The sequence below is a fragment of the Mustela nigripes genome, chromosome 15, assembly GCF_022355385.1.
Source record: "Mustela nigripes isolate SB6536 chromosome 15, MUSNIG.SB6536, whole genome shotgun sequence".
Taxonomy (NCBI): Eukaryota; Metazoa; Chordata; class Mammalia; order Carnivora; family Mustelidae; genus Mustela; species Mustela nigripes.
In genome coordinates this window covers 10,585,948-10,611,167 of record NC_081571.1, presented here as the reverse complement: position 1 = coordinate 10,611,167, position 25,220 = coordinate 10,585,948, and the positions used below count along the sequence as shown (strand labels likewise).

The following is a 25,220-nucleotide window of genomic DNA, read 5'->3' as shown; positions in this document are numbered from 1 at the left end:
GCACCAGTTATAGAAGCACTATGGTTGTTGTTGTTGTTTTAAAATTTTTTATTTATTTATTTACTTATTTGACAGAGAGAGAGAGAGCATAAGCAGGGGAAACAGCTGGCAGAGGGAGAGAGAGAGGCAGGCTCCCCATGGAACAAGGGATCGATATGGGGCTCTATCCCAGGATCCTGAGATTATGACCTGAGCTGAAGGCACACACTTAACTGACTGAGCCACTCAGGTGCCCCGCACTATGGTGTTTTTGGCACACCACTTCTAAAACAGACGTCTGCATAGAACTCAGTAGTGGGGTAAGCCCTGTCCTCCTATTGTTGGCTCTGTACCGCAGCTGTGTGTTCTGCCCACCACAGCCCTGAAATGGTGTTTCCCACCAACGGGTCTGACCCTGGAGGTGCCATGGGCAAGTGGGATCCATCTGCAGAGGGGGCTTGCACCCCTACTAGGTACCAGGCCCTGTTGCTTATTCTGTGCCAGCACAAAGAGCGAAGTTGGGGGATCTTACGATTTGGGGAGTCCCTGTGGTCTATGACCGTGACCCCAAATAGATTTGTGAGCACAGGTTTATCTTTTTTAGGGAATAACTGTTGCTTAAAACTGGGTCTTTCCAAGGAATAACAGGGACTCCTCCGACCCTCTTACTGAGGGTGCCTGTGAAGCCTGCAGTTCTATGGGTTCTGTGAAGCCTGCATCCCAACACTGCCCTCCATCGGGCCCCTTCCCCATTCTCACACCCAGTGGGGCCCGCGTGACATGCTCGGTGGACACTGCTTAGCTGGGTGACATCTGGGCGGTCGGTGTTTGTTGCCTCATTTGCCATCCTGGTAGGGCAGACAGCAAGCCATTGTCACAATCGGGGACATCAGTGGAAAGAGTAGTGACCTGCCCATGTACTTAGAGCCTTGTGGCTTCCATCTCTTCCACAGTAGTGATGACAGTATTTGTAGGGGAGCATGCAGAGAGGATGTCAGCCCTCCGGCCTAACCTGAAAGGGGATGTCTTCATGCTTCGGATTGCATCAGCCAGACGCACCGCCCCATGCAGGGCAGATCCGTGATGGGCGGGGAGGGCATCGCAAGGCTGAACGAACTTCCTGCGCTTCGAAAAACATTTCAGTGCAGCCACCATCATATTTCCGTGAAACTTGAAGGAGAAAATATTGTTTCTATTCATCAAAATTCTCCTCCAAGGGAAAAAGATGCTTAAACAGTTTACGTCTTGCAGGAAGAAAAAATTCAAAACCAAAACTCTTAGCTACACTAGTTGGGTGAATTCTTTAGGTCTGGATTCCTTGGCAAATCAATGACATTATCTGTGATTGCTGGATTAATGTCTAGAGTCATCTCCAGGTTTAAGCGTCAGTTTTCAACCTGTAGCCATTCTCCCCTCCCCCGGCCCCTCTGAAGAGCTTCTCCCCACACCTCCCTTACTCACTTCATCTCTATCCCTATCTTGTGGCTCCTGCCCCTTATTTTCTGAAACTTGCATTTATTCTAACATGGGATCTTTCAGTAAGAATGGCTTTCCAGAGTTTTGGTCTGGGGGCAGTCTAAGATTCCTGCCCCAGTAGTCTCTTCAGCCCAAAGTTGTTGTGAAGAAAACTTTCAAGTCACCTTGCAAAACCAGGAAGCAAAGAATGAAGCCAGGTCAGCTGATAGATTGTGTTTCTTATTCTTTTTACATCGTTGCCTGATATATTTGCTCAGGAGACAGAGGAACACATTGAGGTGAACAGAGTTTGGACTCTTGGTCTTTGGAAACACAGGTGGGCTTCCTCAAACCGCAGCAGTCTGAGCCTGGTATGCATTTCCAAAATTGTACTACAAATGATCTGCTATAAAGAATTCCTAGGAACACTCTGGCATACAGCTTCATCAGAAACTTCGTGCGAGGCCAGGTTTTGCTGGGATGGTGTTTTTTTGTTTTTTTGTTTTTTGTTTTTTTCCCTTCCTTTTTTCTCATTTGAGGAATTTGTATAAAAGGAGAAAGAAATATTTCTAGGGTTTAAAATATACACTGATGACACTGTTGATTGGAATGGCAGGTTTTTCCTTGGGAAACAGACCCCTCTGCCTTTCAGCTCTGTACTCCCTCTAGGGCGCAGGCATGATGGAGATTATCCATTCTGTCTGTCACTGGGGACAGCTGATGAGGACCACATGGTGAGAGTTTAGAGAAGAGTAATTTAACTCTTATCCATTCTCCTTTCCAGCTCTGTGAAAATATGATAGAACGCCTTCTCAGTATCTTCAAGCCCTGCCGTTTCATAGTTCGTTTCTAATGACATTTTGTCATTAGATAGTAAGAGTCTTTGGCTGTAGAGAACATGTATGTGTGATTGGGATAGAAGCCACTCCTCTTGGCAGATTCATTGACAATCAGGGGTGTTGCACCTTCTCTTCTTGGTCCCTGCCCCAGAACTTGTGTTCACCTAGCATATTCCTAGGAATTCGACTTTAGCCCTTGGTGGTACCTGCCAAACGTTCCGGCCCTGCCCTCAGAAAGAGAGCATTTTCTGATACTCCTGAGTCTCCCTACCAGAAAATGTTGGCACGCCAGCTGGCTAAGCTTTGCTGTACAAGTGTGTATCACAAGGCATTGAGTACAACTACAGAAATATGAAAAAATAATCAGAATGAACAGTCTTGAATGAGCCATTTGGACACAACCTAAGACTTTGAGAAGTTAAAGACTGAGGTACAATCAATGAAATTTCCAGATGGCAGTAGAGTCCAAAGGCAATAAAACCGACCATACCCTCTCATGGTCCTTCTACAGTCAAAAAGTGTGAAGAACAGGCCATCAAAACTTAATGGCTTTAAAGACTTTTAAAAATCTCCTCTAAGTGATCTTTTAAGAAGAACGAGCAAGGGACTTTTTCAGGAGAAATCCCCTTAAGCTGAAAAGGCTTTAAATTTCTGACATTATGTAACTTTCTTTAACCACGGTAACGAAATGCCTCCTTTGTGTCTGGAGACCCAGAGCTCTGTTTTGATCTCTATGGTTCTTTCAGTTCTGACATCCTTACGTTTTCATTTACTATTTAAAATATTCATTGCTTTGTCATCTGATGCATTTTGCTGGGTTATCTTGGCATCGTCTTGGCTCACAGATGGGGCTTCTCAAAATGGTGACTTACTAAAACCATAAACACCCTGCCTTCCCTCATCAGATGTCAACCAGTGAGCTGTAGTCGAAGCCACATGATCTGGTTCAGATTAGGTTTAAATCCCTGTTCTGACAGTTGCTAGGTCTTTGACTTTGCACCAGTTTCTTAGTAAGAGTAGTGGTTAACGCTGAGGTCTCACTCTGCTGGACACCACGGGAAGCTCTTTGCACCGGGTAGTGGTTTTCTTTTCCTCCATAGTGCTCTGAATGGTGCTTGTTTTATCTCCATGTCGCAGAAAGTTTAGGCAACTTGCTCACCTAAGGAGTCCTGGAACTAATACATGGTAGAGACGGCAACAAAGTTCTTGCCCTTTGCCATTTCTAACAGTCAGGAGTTCGTACCTGTGAAACATTTAGTCCCAGGGCTTGACCTAGGGCGTGTGCTCTGTGTTACTGGGATGGCTCCTGCTGTTGTTGAAACGATCTAAGCTTCAGAGCCTTTGTTTTGTTCCCTACAAAATGAGAAGAGGACTACTTCTCGGGGTTGTCAAGAGATTAAATGACATGATAGACATAACACGGTGCCTGTACTTGGCAGGATCAATGAGCAATAATTATTTTGTGTGGAAGGCGCCATGCTGGGTAGAATAGAAATGACAGAGATGACACCCTTAATTCTTGAGGGGCCTGCAGCTGTGGCAAATGAAATCTGTTAGAATGAGCCAATTGCAAAGCACTATGGGAAAGAGCAGTAAGAGGAACGTAGACTAGGGACGCTCTGCCTGGGACACTTGTCCCCTCCCCATACCTCCCTCCAGCTCTCCTTCACCAGCTGACTTACACTTCAGGTCCCAAGTTAAACATCACCTCCCCAGGCTCCCCCAAACTAGGTTTGGTCTTCTGCTGCCCTCCTGCTTTCACAGAGAACTCCCCTTCTCCCCGGCTCTGGGAGGACCAGGACTGACTGCGCTGGTTCCAGCACCCAGCACAGGGTCTTATACATGGGAGGTGCTCAAGAATGTTTGTTAAATGAATGAAAGAAAGAAACTTGGGATTTTTCAGTTGCATCAGCCTCGCCTCGTCTCCTGGACTTTGATGAGGAAATTGAGGGCACGCTAAGCAAACGGACAAAATCTGGGGGCAAAACTCACCTATCCTGTGGCAGAATCATGATCCAAAAAATTTCCAGCTGGCTTAAACAGTAAACTAGGATTAACAAAATGGGATTTGACAGGGCTAAGTGTAAAGGACTACATTTGGCTTGCAAAACCCATGATCTGTCCTGGGACCGTCCAGGGGAGGCTGTGACTGAGCGAGCCTGACATAGACTCCACGTTGGCCCAGGCACAGGATCCAGTCTTGGACTGTGTTAATACGTAGCATTCAGAATAAATGTGCTGTGCATCTTACCATTTCATTTATGCTTTAAGACAGACAACAAGAAACAGGAACTCTGAGCAAATTTTTCAACCTCTCTAAACTTTATTTTCCCCTCTGTAAAATGGGCACCGGCCTCCTAGGGTTGTGAGCATCAAATAATTGGATGACTTTATTGTCCCCACTGGCAAGGAACAACCAAAGAAAGGAACTGCCGTGTTTAAAGAAGTGAAGAATTGGGTGGGAAAACAGGAGACACTATAGGATAGTCTCTTTCAAAGTTTGTTTTTTTTTTTTTTTTTTTTTTTAAAGATTTTATTTATCCATTTGACAGAGATCACAAGTAGAGAGTCAGGCAGAGAGTGGAGGAAGCAGGCCCCCCGCTGAGCAGAGAGCCTGATGCGGGGCTCTATCCCAGGACCCTGACACCATGACCTGAGCTGAAGGCAGTGGCTTTAACCCACTGAGCCACCCAGGTGCCCCTCTTTCAAAGTTTTCTTATATGAGGAAGAGACTAAGCTGCTTTGTCTTTATGAACCTAGATGGCAGAAAAGTGTCATCTAAGAATGAAAGAAGTCAAGATAAGCATTTCAGTTTGACAGAAGGAAACACTTTCTTCCTAATGTTTAAAGCTATCCAAAATGACCTGTCCTGGGATGTGGTGAGTTCCCCATGTGTGTAGGTATTCAAGCACAGGGCAGGTGCTCCCTTGGTGGGTATAAATGAGATGATGCCTCAGGGTCTTCCCCCTGTTGGGATTCATTGAGGACTGGGTGTGTGTTGCTGTCATTTATTAATATCTGGCTCAGATTCATCTCATCTATGGTCTCATTCATCCTCACAATGCAATGGAATAAATTCCAATACAAGTCTCCTTTTATAGAAAAGTTGGCGAAATTCAATACCATGCTTAAGGTTGCACACTTTGTAAGTTACCAAGTCAAGCTTTGGATCCAGATCTGGGTGACGCCGAAGCCCCCACTCTTTCCAACACGGCCTTGCCAGGGCTTCTGCCCCAGCCCCCTCGGACCTTTGTGTGCAGGATGAAACAGAGTGTGGGGGAAGGTGGAGTGCGGAGCAGGATTGCAAACTGGAAGTGTGTGGGGCCAGATTCAGCTGACATACATTTTGATTGGCAGGCAGAGTGGTTTTGGCTGCCAATATTTAATAATTGGAGTTCACATAAAAACCTGATTCCCTACTTATCTTTTAAAAACTGGAAAGTAGCCATATTGGCCCCTATTCTGCTGGCTCCCATGAGCAAGGATTGCTTCTTCCAGACCTGGTCCCCACCCTCTCAGTGGCCAACTTTCTCACCGTTTCTCATCCTGCTACTCCCTTCATTCGCCTTCCTGGCCCGGCCCCCAGGGGGATATCTGCGCGCGGTGCCCAGCCAGAACATTCCAAGTGAATGAAGGACAAAATCGTAAGTTTGGAAACAGGAAGGTGCTTGCCGTGATTTCTAGATGTGGAAGCTGAGTCCGAGGGAGTCCCGTGGTGGCACGAGTCGTGGGCGCACGACCTGAACGGAACCTTGGCTGCCTGCTCCCCGCGACTCTGGAAGGAATGTTTGCCTGGTAGCTGCTCCCTAGAGGAACCCATGTCCTGGCTGGGGAGGGGTGTGACCAAGCGCCCTCTGTACTCACCGACTGTACCCTTGGAAGGAATTCCATCTCTAGTCGCCATAAAACAGGACTTTCTCTGGTTTGGCTGCTCTTGGTCGGGGCGGCGGGGGGTAGGAGGGCATTCATAGATACCAACAAGGGATCACTGGCATTGATAGCAGAGAGAACTAAGCTTGATTTCAATAATGAGAATTACTTATCAGTCTGTTGTTCCGTATTTCTGAGTTCCGTCAGAAAGACCATACTATCCCTGTGTGTGTGCCACCATTTCTCCCGTTGGGATGGGTATTTGAAGGTGGTGGTGCTCCCGAGTCATTCAGGAGAGTCGGGTTTTGGTGTGGTGGAGAGTAGATGATCTAGAATCAAGAATCCTGAATTCCGTTTTGGCTTAGCCATTCATAGTATTCCTGTGCTCCTTCTTTCTGGGCCTCAGTTTCCTCTTTTGTAACATGACAGACAATGTTAGGGTATCAAAATTTTACAGTTTGATGATTCAGAGGCAAAACTGGAAATAATAGGACTTGAGACATGGCCAAAATCTTGACAGTAGAAGAGAGAGCTACAGTAGTCCTTCAGAGTTTCTTCCTTCTTCCTCTCCTTTCTCCTTCATTTCTGCTTCGTTTCCTTCCTTCTTTCCTTCTGTCTGTCCTTCCTTCCTTCCGTCTTCTTTTCTTCCATCTTGCTTTCCTTTCATCTTTCTATCCATCCATCCGTCCATCCGTGCATCCTTCCTTCCCTCTGTCCTTCCTTCCATCTTTCCATCTCTGTCCATCCATCCGTCCATCCATCCATCCTTCCTCCTTCCTCTCCACTCTTCCTCTCTTCCTCCTTACCTTCCCTCCTTTCTCTTTTTCTTTTCTGTTTGAGATGATTCAGGTGATCAAGATGAAAAGCTGACTGAGGTCATTCAACCAAGCCGCTTTGCATGAACACGCAGTCAGCGAGGTTCCAGGGCACGTGGTATGCCCGAGACGGTCTCTGCCTGCCTGGCTCTTCGAGTCTAGTCAAGCTCGCCATCTCCTCAGCACTCCGCTCTTATTTAGATCTTCAAATAACTTATTTAGATCTTAGATGTAATTTTTAAAAACCGATGTTCTGGGGCGCCTGGGTGGTTCGCTGGGTTAAAGCCTCTGCCTTCGGCTCAGGTCATGATCTCAGGGTCCTGGGATCAAGCCCCGCATTGGACTCTCTGCTTAGCAGGGAGCCTGCTTCCTCCTCTCTCTCTATGCCTGCCTCTCTGCCTACTTGTGATCTCTGTTTGTCAAATAAATAAATAAAATCTTTAAACAAACACACACACACAAAAACTGATGTTCCTCTTTTTCTTTAAGGCAACATTTAGTATGTCCTTTTTCCTGTAATCAATCTGAAAATTCCTTTGTGCGGGAGGTATGCGCGCTGACCAGAAAGCTGGACTACAGTAGAAAGACCTTGGGTTCACGGACTATTCTTTACGGCCAGCTCTGGGTATATAATATGTCCCGATTTCACCTTTTCTCTTGCTTCACCTGATAGCGTCTCCATAAACATCAGCTGACTATCTCCAATGTGCCCAGCCTGGGCTGGACACTGGCCTGAGATGGTTGATTACCCTGATCTGCTGCTCGCTGTCCATGTTTCGAGGAGCAAGTTCATAAAAGATGCAAGAGGAAGCAGTGATGGTGGACCGCTGCCTGTGTTTTCTGCTCTGCTTTCTAACTCTTGTCCTTTTCTCCTCCCTTGCTATTCAATTAGCTCTTACAGTTGGGCCAGTGGGGGTTCCAAGCGAGATAAGGCAAAACGACGTGTTTTGTGGCCAGGAAAGAGCTTTTCCAAAAAAGAGGCATGTCTTATTTTGTATCACACAAATAATACGTTTTTAAATTTTGTAATTTAGGGAGAGCATCTTGGGGCTGGGACATGAAGACCTTTCTCTATTGGCCTTGCTCAGACAGAAATATCTGTGTGCACTTGCTGTCTGTCTAGATGGCAGAGGCTGGCCGCTGGTACTCCCAGTCAGCCACCCCAGGATTTTTCTTACTTTGGAATCTGGACGCTGAGCCACCAATAGGGGTAACCATGATTATGTCCGCAGGGTTAGTGGTAAAGTACAGCTGAGCTTTTACAATACACGTTTGAAAAATCAGGATAACTCCCTAGGGAATACCCACTTGTATACTCTGTATAGATTGTCGTCCTCAGACATGTTAGTCCAGTGACTTCTTTAAACAAAGGTAGAGAAGTTCTGCTGGGCTCCTGACTGACCTGGGGCTGCTGTGGGGAACGGAAGGACCTATCTTTTGTCAGGATGACTTTGTCACAGGGGAATATGCCATTTTTCATGAGTAGCCCACCCGGATGCAAAGCAGACTGGGAAAAAAATTTGCAAAGACCCAAAACATGAAGAGTTTGCCCTGGATAATCTCTAGGAACTATTCTGCCTCAAAAAAAACCAGGCTGTCACTCTTTTTTTTTTTTTTTTTTTTTTGAGGGGAGGAAAAAGAATTTATTTTACATAACTGAATGAAAAATAATTCAAGAAATAGTAAATAAAATTTAACATGGTCTCATGCGCCCCGAAGGTGGTGGTGCCCGATTTGGAGGTGTGATTGCTATGTCCAGATAGTCTCCTATTTGGAACTTCTGCGACTGCAGGGTCATCGAGTCATCAGTCCCCTTCCTCCCAGACATGGTGCTGCCAATCTCCTTTACTCGATAGCCAGGCCTTTTAGGATCTGTAAAAACAATTGCAAAATTGAAGTGTGTGCCCTTCTTTCTAGCTTCTGGGTAGACTTCTTTTACTAAACTAGTCAGTTCTTTCAAAGTTGCATCCATCCAGGTGTAGATCTGCAGTTCGTTGGACGGTACATTTCCGCGGGAAAACTCGTCCATTCGGTGGTGGCGGCCGTTATTGGTGGTGAAAACACGCAGCAGCAGCGGGCACGTTTTCTCCCGATCGATCGGTTTCTCCGGCTCCTTCTTAATTTCCTCCTGGGTAACGCGCGACTCCACCGCCATCTTCCTCCTACGGCCCGCGAGACGTTCCGTCTCCTGTCACTCTTTCTAAGAAAGAGCCCCAAGTTCTTTTTTTTTTTTTCTCCAAAGTAAGCTTTTGAAATGTAATTTACATTCCATGTACTTCACCCATTTACAAGTGTACCATTTAATAGCTTTCAGCCTGTTGACACATACATGCAGCCGTTAGCATTGTCTGTTTTAGAACATTTCCTGATCTCTAAAAGGACCCCCATATACTTCAGCTATCCCCCCATTATCCATCCCTTAGCTCCCAGCCAGAAGCCACCACTAATATATTTTCTGTCCCTATAGATTTGCCTATTCTGGATATGTCATATAAATGGAAGAAAATATGTGGCATTTTATTATTAAATCTATAAATACAGGCTGACTTTCTTCACTCAGTACGTGTTAAAGTTTCTCCATGTTGTGTTGTACCAAGTATGAGCATTTCATCACTTTTCATTGCGGGATGATATTCCACAGTAGGGATCTACCATATGTTAGCTATCCGTTTATCCGTAGAGGGACTTTTGCGTTGTTCCCGCCTTTTGGCTGTGGCATCCGTATCCAGGTTTTTGTGTGGACAGACACTTTCATTTTCTTGGGTCGATACCTAGGGGAGGAATTGCCAGGTCCTTTGGTAACTCAGTGTTTAACTGTTTGAAGAAAAGTCAGGCTGTTTTCCAAAGCTGTTGCAGGTGTATGTTCCTGGCACACAACCAAAAAGAGTTCCAGTGGGTTTTTATGTATTATTATTATAGCCATCCAATTGGGTGCGAAGCACTATCTCGTTTACTGTGGGTTTGTGTTTCCCCGAAGATTCCTCTTCATGTCCTTATTGGCCATTTGTGTATCTTCTTTGGAGAAAGGTCTCTTTGGAGGCTTTTTCCAGTTTTTAATGGGGCTACTTGTCTTTACTATTGAGTTGTAAGAGTTCCTCAATGTTTTATTATTGATTTATATATACATGTATTTTATATAACTATATACTTAAATATTTAATAGCATCTCGATATATAAGGTAGTGACACATGTTATAGATATATGTGTATGTCTAGATTTGTATAAATGTGTACTAGATATTCGAGATAAAAGTTCCTTGTCTGATATATAATTTGTAAATATTTTCTCTCCTTCTGTGGATTCTTTTCACTTTCTTGATAGTATTCTTTGAAGCACAAAAGTTTTGAATTTTTGATGAATTCCAGTGGATCAATTTCTTTCTTTTGTGCTTGGGTCATAGTAAAAATCCAGTGCTAAATCTGAGATCATGAAGACTTATCTCAAGGGCTTCTTTTGAGAGTTTTATAATTTCAGGTCTTACATTTAGATCTTTGATCGATTTTGAGTGAATATTTTTGTATGGTGTGATAGAAAGGTCCGGCTTCGTTCTTTTGCATGTAAAGTTACTCCACCACCATTTCTTGAAAGCCTATTCTTTTCCCATTGAACGAGCTTGGCACCTTTATCAAAAATCAACTGACCATAGACTCATGGGCTTATTCCTAGATCCTTAGTTCTACTCATTGATCTGTGTGTCTCTCCTTATGCCAGGACCATGCTGTCTTAATCACTGTTGCTTATAGTTTTCATAGTAACTTTTGAAATTGAGAAGTCTGAGTCTTCCAACTTGCTTCTTCTTTTTCAAGATTCTTTTGGCTATTCTGGGTCCTTGGCATTTTGAAGTTTAGAATCAGCTTGTCTGCTCAGCTGAGACGCTGATAGGGATTGCATGGAAACTACAGATTAGTTTAGTGAGCATTGCCATCTTAACAACGTCAAGTCATTGAATTTGTGAACATGAGATTTTTTTCATTTATTTATATTTTTAAATTTCTTTCCACAATGTTGTTGTAGTTTTCAAAGTATACGTTTTACACTTCTTGTGTTAAATATATTCCTAAGTACTTTTTTCTTTCTGATGGCTGTTATAAATGGAATTGTTTTCTTTATTTCATTTTCGGATTGCTCATTGAAAGTATATAGAAATATAATCCACCTTTGTATATTTTTCTTGGCTCCTGCAATCTTGGTGAACTTACTTACTGGTTCTAATAGTCTTTTTTTTTTTTTTTTTTTTTTTTTTTAGTGAGTTCCTTAGAATTTTCTATGTGCAAGAGTATGTCATCTGAAAATAGAGAAAAATCTTACCTCTTCTTTCAAATCTGGATGCCTTTTATTTCTTTTTCTTGCCTAATTGTGCTGGCTGGAATGTTTATTGCATTATTCACAGTAGCTGAGGAACCTCTAGTATAATGTTGAATAGAAGTAGTGAGAGTGGACAACCTTGTCTTGTTCCTAATCTTAAAGGGAGAACTTCTTGTCATCATTAATGTGACATTAGCTATTAGGGCTTTCTGTTTTTGTTTTTGCTTTTGGTAGTTTTCCTTAACAGGGTAAGGAAGTTCCCTTCTATTACTGGTTTGTTGAGTGTTTTTATCATGAAAGGGGATTGGATTTTGTCAAATGCTTTTACTGTATCTATTGAAATGATCATATGCCTTTTGATTTTTGATCTTTATTCTATTCATATGCATATCAGTGTTAAGCCTATCTTGCATTCCTGAAACAAATCCCAGTCTGTCTTGGTGTCTCATTCTTTTTATATGTATTTAGTTTGCTAGTGTTTTGTTGAGCTTTTTCTTTGGTATCTACCCTCACAAAAGATAAAATCTGTGGCTTCCTTGTGGTGTCTTTGGTTTTGGTATCAGGATAATGCTGCCCTCAGAATGAATCAGGAAGTTTGTCCTTCTGTTTTAGAACAGTTTTTGAAGAATTAGTATTATTTTAATGTTTGATGGACTCCATTTGCCATCTGGGCCTGGGCTTTCCTTTGTGGGTAGTGTTTTGGTTACTGACTCAATCTCTTTATTTCTTATAGGTCCATTTGGGTTGTCTGTATCTTCTTAGTTCTTGAAATGAACTCTTGTTGACTTAGTTTCAGTAGCTTATGTCTTTCTAGGAACCTGTCCATTTCGGATTATCTAACTTATTGGCACACAATTACAATATTCCTTTATAATGTTTTTTATTTTAGTAATGGTAAAATGCTGGTAGTAATGTCTGCTACTTCATCTCTCATTTATTAATTTGTTTTCTCTCTCTTTTTCTTGTCTTGGCTTGTTTGTTTGTATGTTTTCCAATTTGTTCGTTTTTTTTTTAAAGATTTTATGTATATATTTGAGAGAGAACATGAAAGAGACAGTGAGAGAGAACAAGCCAGGGTGGAGGGAGGGCAGAAGGAGAGGGAGAGGCAGATTCCCCACTGAGCAGGGAGCCCACTGTGGGGTTCCATCCCAGGACCCCAGGATCGTGACCTGAGCTTAAGGCAGATGCTTAACTGATTGAACCTCCTAGGAGCCCTACCCAGTTTTTTCATCTTTTCAAAGAACTAGCTCTTGGTTTCGCAGATTTTTCTCTATTGTTTATCTGCTCTCTACTTCATCAATTTCTACTCTAATCTTTATTCTTTCTTCCCTTTTGCTTCCTTTAGGTTTAACTTTCTATTCCTTCCCTAGAGTCCTGAGGTGGAAGAGTGGATCATTGATCTGAGATCATTCTCCTTTCTCAGTGTAGGCATATAGCTCTAAATTTCCCTCCACGCAACTATAAATTTTAGCTCCATCCCGTAAGTTTTGGAACATGACATCTTCATGTTCATTCATCTGTTTTCTCACTTTGCTTTTCATTTCTTCTTTGTTTCATTAACTAGTTAGGAGAGTGCTGTTTAATCCGTGGGCCTTTCAAGTTCATTGCTGGTACTGATTTCTGTTCTCATTCCACGATAGAGAATACTCTTAATATTATTTCTATCCTTTAAAATCTGTTGATGGTTGCTTCATGGCCTAGAGAATGTTCCACATGTACTTGAGAAAAATGTATATCAGCTGTGATGGATGGGGTCTCTTATGAGTGTTTGGCCTCACTGGTTATTAGTGTTGTTCGAGCCCTGTTTCCTTTGTGATGTTCTGCATAGTTCTATTGAAATTGAGATATTGAAATCTTCATCTATGATTGTTGAATGGTCTGTTTCTGTCATTTTCCTCAGTTTTTGCCTTGTGTATTTTGCTACTCTGCTCTTAGTTGCAAATGTTTATAATTATTATATCTTCCTGATGGATCGACCCTGTTCTTATTATGACATGTCCCTCTTTATCTCTAGTAACGTGTCTTGTTTTAAAGTCTATTTTATTGGATATTAGTATAGCTACTTCCGCTTTTTTATGCTTGCTGCAAAGCTCTGGTTTGAATTTTTATAGGCTTTGATGGGCACTGGAAATGAGTGAAGAAATTACCTCTTTCCCTTTTTTCCCCCTTCATCTTTCAAATGAAATATTTTACCAGTCAACCAACTCTCCCTGAGCATGAAGTAGAGTTCCCCACACAAAGACCTACGTGATGTGAAAACTCTTGTATCTAGATAGAACCCCTTCATGGGATTGGTTCATCCTCTTCGTGTCATCCTCAACAAATTAAAATCACATCCTCCTCTAAAACAACGAGGAGGCCTCGTGACCAGAACTTAGAGGTAAGGAACTAAAATTAAAGGAAAGGGAAATCAGGAAAAATTTTATCAAAATCAGAGGAATACGAAGGTATTAGGAAATAAGACGTTTAGTCTTGAACTCCTTAGGTCAGAATAGCTTCCCTGAATTCTTTGGGTCATTCACTTGCCCCAAAAGCAGTGGAAGAACCCCCAAGTGATGCTATTGGGAAGTGGCATGGAATGAGGACGGCATGCCGGGACCTCTGTGTCTATGGGCCTGACTGTGCCAGAGTGAGCACAGATTTCAAAAGGAAAAAAACACATTTAAAAAAACAGGTATAGGGGCGCCTGGGTGGCTCAGTGGGTTAAGCCGCTGCCTTCGGCTCAGGTCATGATCTCAGGGTCCTGGGATCGAGTCCCCCATCGGGCTCTCTGCTTGGCAGGGAGCCCGCTTCCTCCTCTTTCTCTCTGCCTGCCTCTTGCCTACTTGTGATCTCTCTCTGTCAAATAAATAAATAAAATCTTAAAAAAAAAAAACAGGTATAAACCACTCAGCAAGGGCCCCTGTTTGATCATCTGCTGTGTCTGAGCCCACTTGCTGTCGTGGAGGAGGATAGCCCCGACACTGCCACGGGAGGAGCACACCTCACATTCAGTGCCAGTTTCCTGTCCCTGCTTTGAGCTCTAGGAGTTCAGAGAGGGGATGGGTGGCGTGACCTCTGCCTAGCTGTGTGTTGGCCCTAGTCCCTGGTGACAGGGTGTCTGCACCGCCAGCGCGCCGACAATCTTTGGAGCAGCTCTTCCTTGCTCAACGACCAGCCAGTTTGGTTTCAGGAAACCACTCTGCAGTGCTGGCTGGGTTCAGAAGTCATTTTTAATTTTGTGACAAAGACAAATATGTCCTATGGGAGTAGTAAGTGGTTTTACTGGTGATATTAATGGAACTGTGACCTCTTCTCTATCTATGCTCCTACAAAACAAAAAATGTTTGTATTATAATATGTCAGGCAAGTTCATTCTTAGCCCTTCCTTGAAGCAAATTGCAGAGGAAGTATACTATTATTAAGCCCAGAGCGTAGTGTGTGTGTGTGTGTGTGTGTGTCCGTGTGTGTATGTGTCCACAGTCATAAGCTCATTGGCAAACATGGGGGATTTTAATGCTACCGCTGACTTGATACAAATGAGGTATCTTGAATTGGGTTGCGATGGGCACAATTCACTGCATTGCTGAGCAGAATTGCAGGGGGCCCAGGGTTGATATTGGTATTGGCTTATAAAGGCCAATAGTTGTAGTAAAATTCAAGTGTTGGGAGTCTCCAAAGTGGCAAAAGGAAAGGAGACATTCAAAGACACATCGAACTCACCTCTTCTGTTTTCATTTGGGGTGGGTATTCATTCACCTAGAAATGACTACACTGATGTTTACTGTTTCCCGCACAAACTTTTTATGCCAGTGTCCTTTGTAGCAAATAGTTGCTTAAGAAGACAGTAAATTAAATGTGAAGGATTTACAGTTTAGTTATATGAATTAAACCATTTCCTGGTGTTTGTGTTTACCTTGGGACTCACAAAGAAGACAAAAATATAAACTCACAGGAGGAAGGAAAGGAATGATCAAATCCCAATAGTTTCTGCCTGAACATCTAGCTCAGCAACTTTATTTAAGGGAGGAATTTTGTGCTGATAAGTTAATCTTTGTCTCTGTATAATTAACTTTTCCTCTCTGCATACATTGCTACACCACTGAGCTCTCCAAATGGACATATAACTATTAACTGTGCAGTGTTCATGTGTCATTCTATTGGGCAAAACTAAAGTAAATCAAATGCAGAATTGATAGTTTTCCTCAGGTAAGAATGGATGCTGCCTTATAATTTGAGACTTAAATTCAGTATTCAAAATATTATAAAATAATACATGATCATTCTAAAAAATCTGACAAACATATAGGAAGGTAAATAAGAAAATAACAACAAACCACTACTCAGAAATTTAAGTGTATTTGTTTTTTTCCCTATGCCATATCCGAATATATATTTATGCCTTTTATAGTTAAGATCATGGGTATAATTTGTGATTTTCATATATCCCAACCCCCACTCTCCATAAGTTCAAATCTCTCCTAATAATAAATAACAGCCAGCACATATCCAGTATTAACTGTCTGCCACGTACCATTCTAAGCACTTTACTTTCTTTTTTTTTAAGATTTTATTTGTTTATTTGACAGACAGATCACAAGTAGGCAGAGAGGCAGGCAGAGAGAGGAGGAAGCAGGCTCCCTGCTGAGCAGAGAGCCTGATGTGGGGCTCGATCCCAGGCCCCTGGGATCATGACCTGAGCTGAAGGCAGAGGCTTTAACCCACTGAACCACCCAGGTGCCCCATAAGCACTTTACATTTATTCCTTCATGTAACCCTCATCGTAGCCCTTTGAACTTGATTTTGCAAATGAAGCACAGAGAGCAAAATGATTTGTCTGAGGTCTTCACAACCAGGAAGGGGCAGAGCCAGGATTCCCTCCCAATTGGTAAAGTGTGAGCTCTGCACCCCCACCATGTGCTGACTCCCTCTGACTCAGCCTTGTAACCACCCTGTCCCCAAGCCTGCCCTCACAGCCCTCCTGCCCCGGGTGATTGTCCTCTTGTCAGAATTTCTCTAAAACTAGACTGTACATCCTCTTCCCACCGCGTGTGTGAAAATCAGCCTTCATCTCTGAAGAGCAGTTGCCAGCTACAGCTTTTGTGGGCTGAGGAGGAGGCAAGGAGCTCCAGCCCTGAGGGTGGTAGGGGGAAAGATGGTCAGGAGACATTGGCCTCCAGGTCTGCCTCTGCTCACATCACCTCACGCATTTACACCCTTGTCTTATCTGTCAGAGGACAGAGTTGTTGGAGAGCTCTTCCTCCATTTTGTTAGGTCATTCATTCATTCATTCACCACACGTCAGACTGAGATGAGTACTGAGAGCCTGCCTCCTCTCCTCTAGGAACTCATCAGCCATTTTGCAGCCAGAGAAGTAACCTGCCAGTTCAATGTAGAATGTGTGAAATATTGTTATTGGAGAATGTGGAGAATTTGGGGAGGGCCGCTAAGGTGGGGATGGAGAAAGGGTATAAGGAAGGGGCCGGCCTAGCAAGGCTGCCCAGAGGACAAGGAGGAATTATTTAGAAATCTAGGGCATATGAGCTAGGCTGTGGTAATAGGGCCTTCTAGTGTCTAGTGAGTCAAATGAGTCTGTCTTAAGCAGGCTACACCAACGTCACTTTTTTTTTTTTTTTAATTAAATCTACAGGAATTTATTGTTTCACATTCTAGAACTGGAGGTTGAAATCAAGGTGTCAGTGGGGCCATGCCCCCTCTGAAACCTGTAGGGGTTTCCTTCTATGTCTCTTCCTACCTGTGGTGGTTGCTGGCAATCCTTGGCAACCCCCACCTCACACCCCATCACTCAGTCTCTCCCTGCATATTCATGTGTCTTCTCCCCCGACCCCATGTCCCTGACCCTGGGACACCCATACTGGAGTAGGGACCCACCCTCCTAATTCCACTGACAGCAATCCCGTTTGATCTAAACGAGGTCATATTCTAAAGTACTGGGGTTGAGGACGTGCGCATTTTGGTTTGGGGGGGGGGACACAGTTCACCCCACAACAACATCATAGCCACCATCTAGTCTAGGCAACCACTGCCTACTCACTGCTCCATGTCTCCATTCAACATCCAGACTGAGCTTCCTAAAGCCCAGCAAGCCTCTGGGGGGGCTTGTTGGGTCTTTCAGGTCCAGATGGAGAGAGTTAACAGCAACATGGCTTCTCCAGACTCCCCTGGCCCTGAACAGCTCAGAGCTCCTCACTCCTTATGAGTCTGCAGGAAAGGTCTAGAAAACCTTTAAGTCAGGCTTCTGTCATTCAAATGCTAATCCTCTCTACAAATTGACACCTCTGCATTACCTCTATCTGCTCCAAAGTCAGCTGACCATTGTACCCTGGGCCCTTGGAGGCCTTACAAAGGCTCTGGAGGCTGCTTCCGGAGGTACTTAGCATAGCATAGCGGTGGGAAGAAGTTTATGCAGAATATTCTCCTTTCTTTCTCCTTGCACTTTTATGGCTTTTTGCAATGGTGACCTAAGCCCATTCCCCCTCCCCACCCACCCACCCCCTACATCACAGTTGCATCTTAGGGCATGGGGCAATCTGACCCAAGGTCAAGACCTGAATAAGGAATTTGGTTTCTTTTTTTTAAAAAGATTTTATTTATTGATTTGACAGAGATCACAAGTAGGCAGAGAGGCGGGCAGAGAGAGAGGGGGAAGCAGGCTCCCCGCCTAGCAGAGAGCCCAATATGGGGCTCAATCCCAGGACCCTGAGACTCAATCCCAGACCCAGACCCAAGCCGAAGGCAGAGGCTTAACCCACTGAGCCACTCAGGTGCCCCAAGGAATTTGGTTTCTTACAGAAGCATTCTGTTTCTGGAAAAAACAAAGAGGGCCAAATTCAAAGATAAGAATGCAAATTTATGGATTATATTAAGGGGGACATGTGTCAGTGACCGTCTGCCTCACCCAGCTATGGTGTCTAGATGTTGATACAACCATTTATATATATATATATATATATATATATATATATATACACACATATATATATGTATTTTTCATTTTCTTCTCATTCAGATACAGGTAGACCTTTCTTAGAGATGCACAGTGAAATACCCGAAATTATATATATGACTGAAGGAAGGGAGATCGTCATCCCCTGCCGGGTCACATCACCTAACATCACTGTGACTTTAAAAAAGGTAAAACCGAGCAATGCTTCTCTCAGAAAATCTTTTCTGCAAGTGAGCACAATGAATTTCAAGTCCTTTTATCTCTCTGGAATGATTTTCTTACAGACATTTGGGCTGCTCAGTGGACTTTTCTCGAATATCCTTTTACTACAAAGGATGAGTGCTAGAGGTCATACGCAGGCATGAAATAACATGACACGTTTATGTGGGCATAAATTGGTGTGAATATAATGAAAGAACGAAAATCGTGCATACGTTCATCTAAGGCCACAAATCCAATTGTCCGCAGATGTGAGAAAAACCAATTCTGTTGCTTATCCGTATTGGTAACTTGGCAGAGAGGGATTACTCCAGATTTTTGCTAAGGACAGAACTGTGAGACAGGTGCCTACAGCCACCAGCTTTTGTTTAAGTTGTGAAGTCCCAGTAACAAAAACTTATGTCCTGCTGGGCAGCCAAACTTAGCTGCTTAGGGAAAGGGGAAAAAAGTGGGAAGGGGGCGCAAGAAAGCCACACATGACATTTTTTTCTTCATATCATGTTGGTAAATTATGCATGTGAAGGAAGAAAAAGATTTGGGATGGAATCTAATAAAGATAAAAACTAAAATGTGACATTCCAGCTAATTCATCAATGCTAAGAGTTTGGGAACAGACTAGGGCCTGAGGTGAACAGGTACTCCCCAAATGGAAAATAGTGGTGAATCCTGAGAGCTTTGAGGTTTAAGAGGAAAAGTTTTAGGTTGTCCCAAGGTAGCGTGAAGCACCACCGTCGCACTTAGGTTCTTAGGAAGTGTTTGGTGGTCGTAGTAGTGGAGTCAGAAAAACTTGGAGTGATTTCCGGTATCACTGGTTGGCCTGAAATCCTGCAGGTGGTGTCTCCTGGTCTCCTTCCCTTGCATTCACTTTCCTACATTATTGATTTGATCGAAGCCCTCAGGATAGTCCATCAGTGACAGGTTTCAGCTTCCATTATATCTGTGTGTCACCACCAGTAATTATAAAGTCGCTGTATTTCAGAGCTGAGAGCATCAGAGGATTCAAAACCAATGGTGGAAGGAAAAACTGAGGTCCTGGGGGAATTGGGGAGTTGGGGACCTCCCAGACCACCCTGGGCATTGGAATCCATATCTTGACTACCTCCATGCTCTTGCCACCTTTGCTAACGGTTTAGTTCGTGCTGGAGAGAGACCGGAGTGGTTAAGAACAGAGCCTTGTGCCATGCTGCGTGGATTCTGATCTCCCAGCCACTTAACCTGCTGGACCAACTGGCAAATTATCTAAACTCCCTCCACCTCAGTTTCCTGAGAGATGGGAGTGGCTACAGTCACACCTACCTCACACTGGTGTTGGGAAGTAACTGAGGTGATAAGCTGAGCCCCATCAAGGGTTAACTATTATTATTTACCTAACAGATTAATACCCAATACTTGATTTATTATCAAGTGATATTTACTATTAGTGTGGTATCCACTCCTCTTAATCTGAGGTAATAATCACTGTGTGATTAATATGGAACATGCCATAAGGCTGTGGAACGTCTCTGTTTTGGGCAAGCCCCTTGCCTTTTTGCTCTAGTGCAGATCATTTTTCTGTGGTAAGAAACAGTCCCAAATTCCCCCATGTAAAAATCTGAGGCGGGGGGAGCTTATTTTCTCTGTTTTTCTACCTAAGATCTATAATACAGTTGAGAGAAAGAGAGAAGGAGGGAGGGAGGGAGAGAGAGCGTGGGAGAGAAAGAGAGAGAAAGAGAGAGAAGCACGCTGTTCTCCTAGGGATTTGGGTTTGCCACATACATGCTGAAACTATTCTAGTTATAAGATCTTTCCCTTCTACCTTGTCCCTCCTCTTGTCCCTTTTAACCTGCTGTCCCTTCCTTCTCTCCCCCTCAACTACCCCTGCCATAGGAGCCGTGGTCAGCTGGAGGCAGCCTCCCTGTCCTGTCCTGTCCTTTCTTTCAAGGCTGTTTCTCCCCTGCCTCTCTGTGATACTCATAGGCACCGTCATAGCTGATGAGCTACGTGGCCTTCTGCTAATTCAGCTCAGAACAAAGTTTCTTTGTCAGTAGAATACTGCTAGTGGCGGTAAGGGCAGATCAGTAGTGAAACTTCCTCTGAAACTTTAAAGGAAACTTCAAGTATATTTCTGAGTTGTGCTGAGGAAGTTCATCAGCAAACCTTTCTTTTAGATTCGGCCCAGGCTTGGGGTCGCCTATGTTCAAAGCATCATAGCTCTCAATCCCTGACTGAAACTTGTCTGAGCTTTTCCCTTAATAATTGGTATCAAGTTAGAGAAAGGTTCTTTTTCTCCCACTGGAGATAGAGCTTCCCTGAGCCTACAGATAGAATCATGATTTACTAGAACATGAAATACCGCCTTCAGTTGCTTACAAGTTCTTCGTAAACAGGGTGCAGCTCATTTCAAAGCTGTGGGACATTCTGGTAACACAGACCCACACAGACATGCTCCCTGGGAGAGGGCGCTGGGGTCGCCTCACAGAGGAATTTCTGTCATGGAGTTGCAAATCCCAGCCAGATTAGGTCCTTCAACAAGCACAATAAATAAGTGATCAACAGATAAGCAATGCCAGGTGCACTTTTTAAAAGAAGAGGAAAAAGATCTGAAAGGTAATCTGATTCTCCACTGCCACCCTTTTCCAGCAGGGGGATAAGTCACAGTGGTAGTTAGAGATGCCTCTGAAACTGGGCCGGGAATCTGGTATCAGGGGAATGTAGCTGGGCCACTCAGTGGAGCAATAGCCCTTTATAAAGTCTCATCCCCAGGCGGACTGTTTATATGGTAGTCTTTAAAAATAAAGTTCTTGGCGTCCAGCAGAAGGCATAAGGGAAAATCAAATCATGGATTCCTTTCTTCTGTCTGGACTCATGGTATTTGGGAATACTTCTAAGAATCTGAGAACGCCTCACTCATGACAGTGTCTCTGGGCTCCACATCTGTTTGCAGCTGTCTTCACTGTCCGTCTCCCTGAAGTTTCCCCCCCCAGAGGCAGACTCGAGGCCCTCAGCCTTCCCAGGATGATAACGCCAGTGAGCGCCAAGTGAAGGCTATGTATCTCAAAGGACTGGGAATTACAGTCCTCTGAAGACAGCCACCTTTTTACTAAATCATGCAAAATGGGAGGACAAGTGATGGCTTGTTAAAAGCTCCAGATGACGAGGCTCGAGAAGGTGACCTGGCGGACCCAGTGGAAAAGTTCCTAATTGGTTTCTCAGGCGGGTCCGTGACAAGGGTGATTCCCAGAGGCCAAGCGATAGGGGCCCTCCCACCCCCCACTCCCACCCCCACCCCCACCCCCGCTCCAAGTCTAACATGACAGCTAGGTTCACCCCAGGGGGTGCTGAGGCTGATAATGAATTACCATAATTTATCCTCATTGTGTATATCTTGCTGCACGCAAAGCAAACTAAAGAGCCAAACTGAAGTTTTTACCTCTACCGTTTTCGTTTTCGATGAAAACTGGGATTTCACAGACTACAAGGGAAACACTATTGTCACAGTGCTCCTATGATTTTCTTAAAGCATCTTCTTTTTTTTCCTTCTTCCTTTTCAGTTTCCCCTTGACACCCTGATCCCGGATGGAAAACGAATAAGCTGGGACAGTAGGAAGGGCTTTATAATAGCAAATGCAACGTACAGAGAGATTGGCCTTCTGACCTGTGAAACGACAGTCAACGGACATTTGTACAAGAGCAACTATCTCACCCATCGACAAAGTAAGTGGGGTTCCAAAGGCAGGAGGGCAGGCCAGAACGCTTCAGTGCTTCCTTGCATATTGAGACCTTGATTTGGGGAAAAAAAAAAAGAATCTCATTTCTTATGTTTGCAGCCAATACCATCCAAGATGTCCAGATAAGCACACCAAGCCCAGTCAAGTTACTTCGAGGTCACACTCTTACCCTCAACTGCACCGCTACCACTGCTTTGAACACAAGGGTTCAGATGACTTGGAAATATCCTGGTAAAGTGAGTGGCATTTTCCTCTGGCTTCTGGAGGGCAGTGTTTCTTTCTGGCAAGGGGCTTGCCCCTGGGTTTTGGAGGTGGGACAAAATCAGCATCTTCTGACTCCTGTGGTGGTTTGAGCGAACAAGGAAGCTGTGGGTGTGGTTTGGGGGCTTGGCTCGTCTGATGTTCCATGAGTGTGTGTGCACAGATACGGTCTTTTGATGTCTGGAGGTTTTGTTTTGAAGTATATAGGCTGGTATTTCTATTGCATGACTCGGGGTGGAAAAGGGGATTGTTTCATCCTTGGAAACTGCTTTCTCTGGGATTTAGAGATGAGAGGGAAATTTATCACTCAGTGCCAGGCAGGGCCTATCTGCAGTAAGAACCACAACAAAAAGTTGTTGTCAGCATGTTAATTTTAGATACCAGCAGACAGCGAGGCACCTGATTGGAGCATGTTTGGAAAAGATATTCCAAGCCAGTCGGCCAGTATTCCCTTTGTTCAGTAAAAAAGGAGCAGTGCTGTCCTTTAGAAAAATGAGAAGAATGGAGACCAAGTTGGGGCTCCTTATTCAGACCAAATGTCCCTGCAAACGTGTAGATGGGGAATTGAAAATCAGCTGTTAAGAAACTTTAACTGTCACTGTGGCCCCATTGACTGTGTGGCGGCAAAATGGAGGGGGCGGATCCCAAGCCCTGTCGTGTGCCCTGTCATTTAGATTGCCCAATCACAGAATTAACTGATGATTAAATTATATGCCAAAGATTAACACGTCAGCCCCGAGCTACTGTTGTTTCTTGTCAAACATTGCTTGCCATGGAAATAGAATAACTTGGCAACAAAAAAATGGAACGCATGCCCTGAAGGACTCGTCCGTATTTTCTAGAAAGTGATAGTGTTTCATTTAAATAAAAATGCTGTGACTTGTGGCAGTCATTTCTGGGTTTTGATAGAAGTCAGCTATTCTTCAATAAACAAAAAGAGGGAACAAACTCTTATCCTGTTGGTGGGTGACCGCCAGTTAAACCTTGGAAAATGGCGCCGTCCAGTAGAACTCTGTGTGACTGAAGTATCTTGTCTGACTTTTACAGTCACCACTAGCCACAGGTGGCTAAGAGGGCCTGGAGTGTGGTTCCTGTGACTAAGGAACTGCATTTCTTATTTTAACAGCCACGTGTGGCTGGTGGCTACAGAGCCAGACAAAACAGTTGTCTGAAACCCAGGATCAGCTGTTTTCCAAAGGCAGAAAAATACCAATGTTACTCAAATTTGGGAAGGAAGGAATTCTCTAATGGAGAAGATGGAAGTAATACCTACAGAGAGTGGCTGAAAATCCCTCAGGCTGGCATTTAAGGGACCGCTGCTTTGATTTTTGATGGTGGTGGTTGGCATCTTCTTTCTGTTTACTGCCATGAAGGAAGACAATGGCCTCCCCATGTGTCTGTTCCAGCAGGGCAATATAAGGACAGGTGGGTAGAAGTTTCCTAAACATGGCACAGAAGAGAGCTAAGTTCAAGACCCAAAGACCAGTTCTGTACTGATTTCACAGTAGGTTTGTTTTTTTTTTTTACCCCATGCCTCCTCACATGGCAAGGATGGAGAGGGAGACATAACATATTATGTGTTATAAAATGCAATGCTAAAAAAAGAGAGAGAGCACAAGAGAGGGAGAAGGAACAATGGAAGGAAAAGGCAACGTGATCTCATTTTCCCAAAACCAGGAAGGAGGCATTGTGACCAGTTTACGCTGCTGAGCCTTGGGGCCTGCTCCTGGTGTGCTGTGGTGCAAACACAGAACCACGGCCCACCACCACCACCACCATCAGATGTTGCCTAAGCTTGTAGATGGCTTTGCATGGCCTCAGACCCATTCTGTGTGATTTAGCAGAAATTGGTAAGCCTTGCTCAAAATAGTGAAATGATGAGAGCAGGATTATTACACCTCAGTGTGTGGAGCCAGGACTCCTGATTTTTTTCCTTCATTTCTAGTAAGGGAGCAAAAGAAAACTTGTGCTTAGAGAAACAGTGTCATGGAGTCAGGCACCAAAGATACTTACTGCCTAACTTAGCCACATCTCTGCCCAGAGAGCTGGTTGCTGTTTAGAGAGGTGTGTGCTGGAGGGAAGGCACTACATTTATATCGTCCAGAGACCTGGGTTTCCTGCCCATGGTGACCTCTGAGGCTTCAGCCTCTTCATGTCTAGAAAGGCCTATCTCCCCAGTGAGAAACTGCTGGTTTAATGTACGTGAAAGTCCATCTGGAGAGACGATGTGCTAAATGAATGCTCCCGTGGCAAATATTGGAAACGCATTGAGACACAGTTTGAGTTCTAAACATCTTGGTGTTAGGTGGGTTTGCTTCCCAGCATAAAATGTTGATCATCTCAGCGATGATCTGAAAAATGCTCTCACCTGGAGTGTGAACAGTTACTACGTCCACCTTTGCTATACATTTTCTTTCTAGACAAAGAAGAGAGCGTCTATAAGGCAACGAATTGGCCAGCGCACGTCTGTTGCCATTGTGTTCTACAGCGTTCTTACTATTGACAAAGTACAGAACAGAGACAAAGGACTTTATACTTGCAATGTGAAGAGTGGCCCGTCGTTCAAATCTGTGAACACGTCAGTGCATATATATGGTAAGCCATTCCTGTTCTGCTTTCTTTTTTTAAAGATTTTATTTATTTATCAGAGAGAGAAGGGGAGAGAGCGAGCACAGGCAGACAGAATGGCAGGCAGAGGCAGAGGGAGAAGCAGGCTCCCTGCTGAGCAAGGAGCCCGATGTGGGACTCGATCCCAGGACGCTGGGATCATGACCCGAGCCAAAGGCAGCTGCTTAACCAACTGAGCCACCCAGGCATCCCCCC

The 25,220-nt window shown here is 44.1% G+C and overlaps 2 protein-coding genes across 4 annotated transcripts in view; one reads left to right on the top strand and one right to left on the bottom strand.

The window, feature by feature from the left end:
• Positions 1–25,220, top strand: part of FLT1 (fms related receptor tyrosine kinase 1) — a 176,297-nt gene that overhangs the window by 32,964 nt on the left and 118,113 nt on the right. For 2 of the 3 annotated variants that reach the window (XM_059378154.1, XM_059378156.1), the window contains exons 4-7: positions 18,274–18,398; positions 21,960–22,122; positions 22,236–22,372; positions 24,818–24,992. In XM_059378154.1, the coding sequence (XP_059234137.1) occupies positions 18,274–18,398; positions 21,960–22,122; positions 22,236–22,372; positions 24,818–24,992 (600 nt within the window). The remainder of the gene's footprint in view (positions 1–18,273; positions 18,399–21,959; positions 22,123–22,235; positions 22,373–24,817; positions 24,993–25,220) is intronic. The other variant, XM_059378155.1, reaches the window with a different exon arrangement.
• On the bottom strand, positions 8,637–9,141 carry LOC132002535 (histone deacetylase complex subunit SAP18-like). The gene has a single exon (XM_059377557.1). The coding sequence runs from the start codon at positions 9,111–9,113 to the stop codon at positions 8,652–8,654; it is 462 nt and encodes a 153-aa protein (XP_059233540.1). The 5' UTR covers positions 9,114–9,141; the 3' UTR covers positions 8,637–8,651.

Excerpts from the sequence above, each read along its gene's own strand:
- LOC132002535 (XM_059377557.1), bottom strand. The coding sequence starts at position 9,113 with ATGGCGGTGGAGTCGCGCGTTACCCAGGAGGAAATTAAGAAGGAGCCG.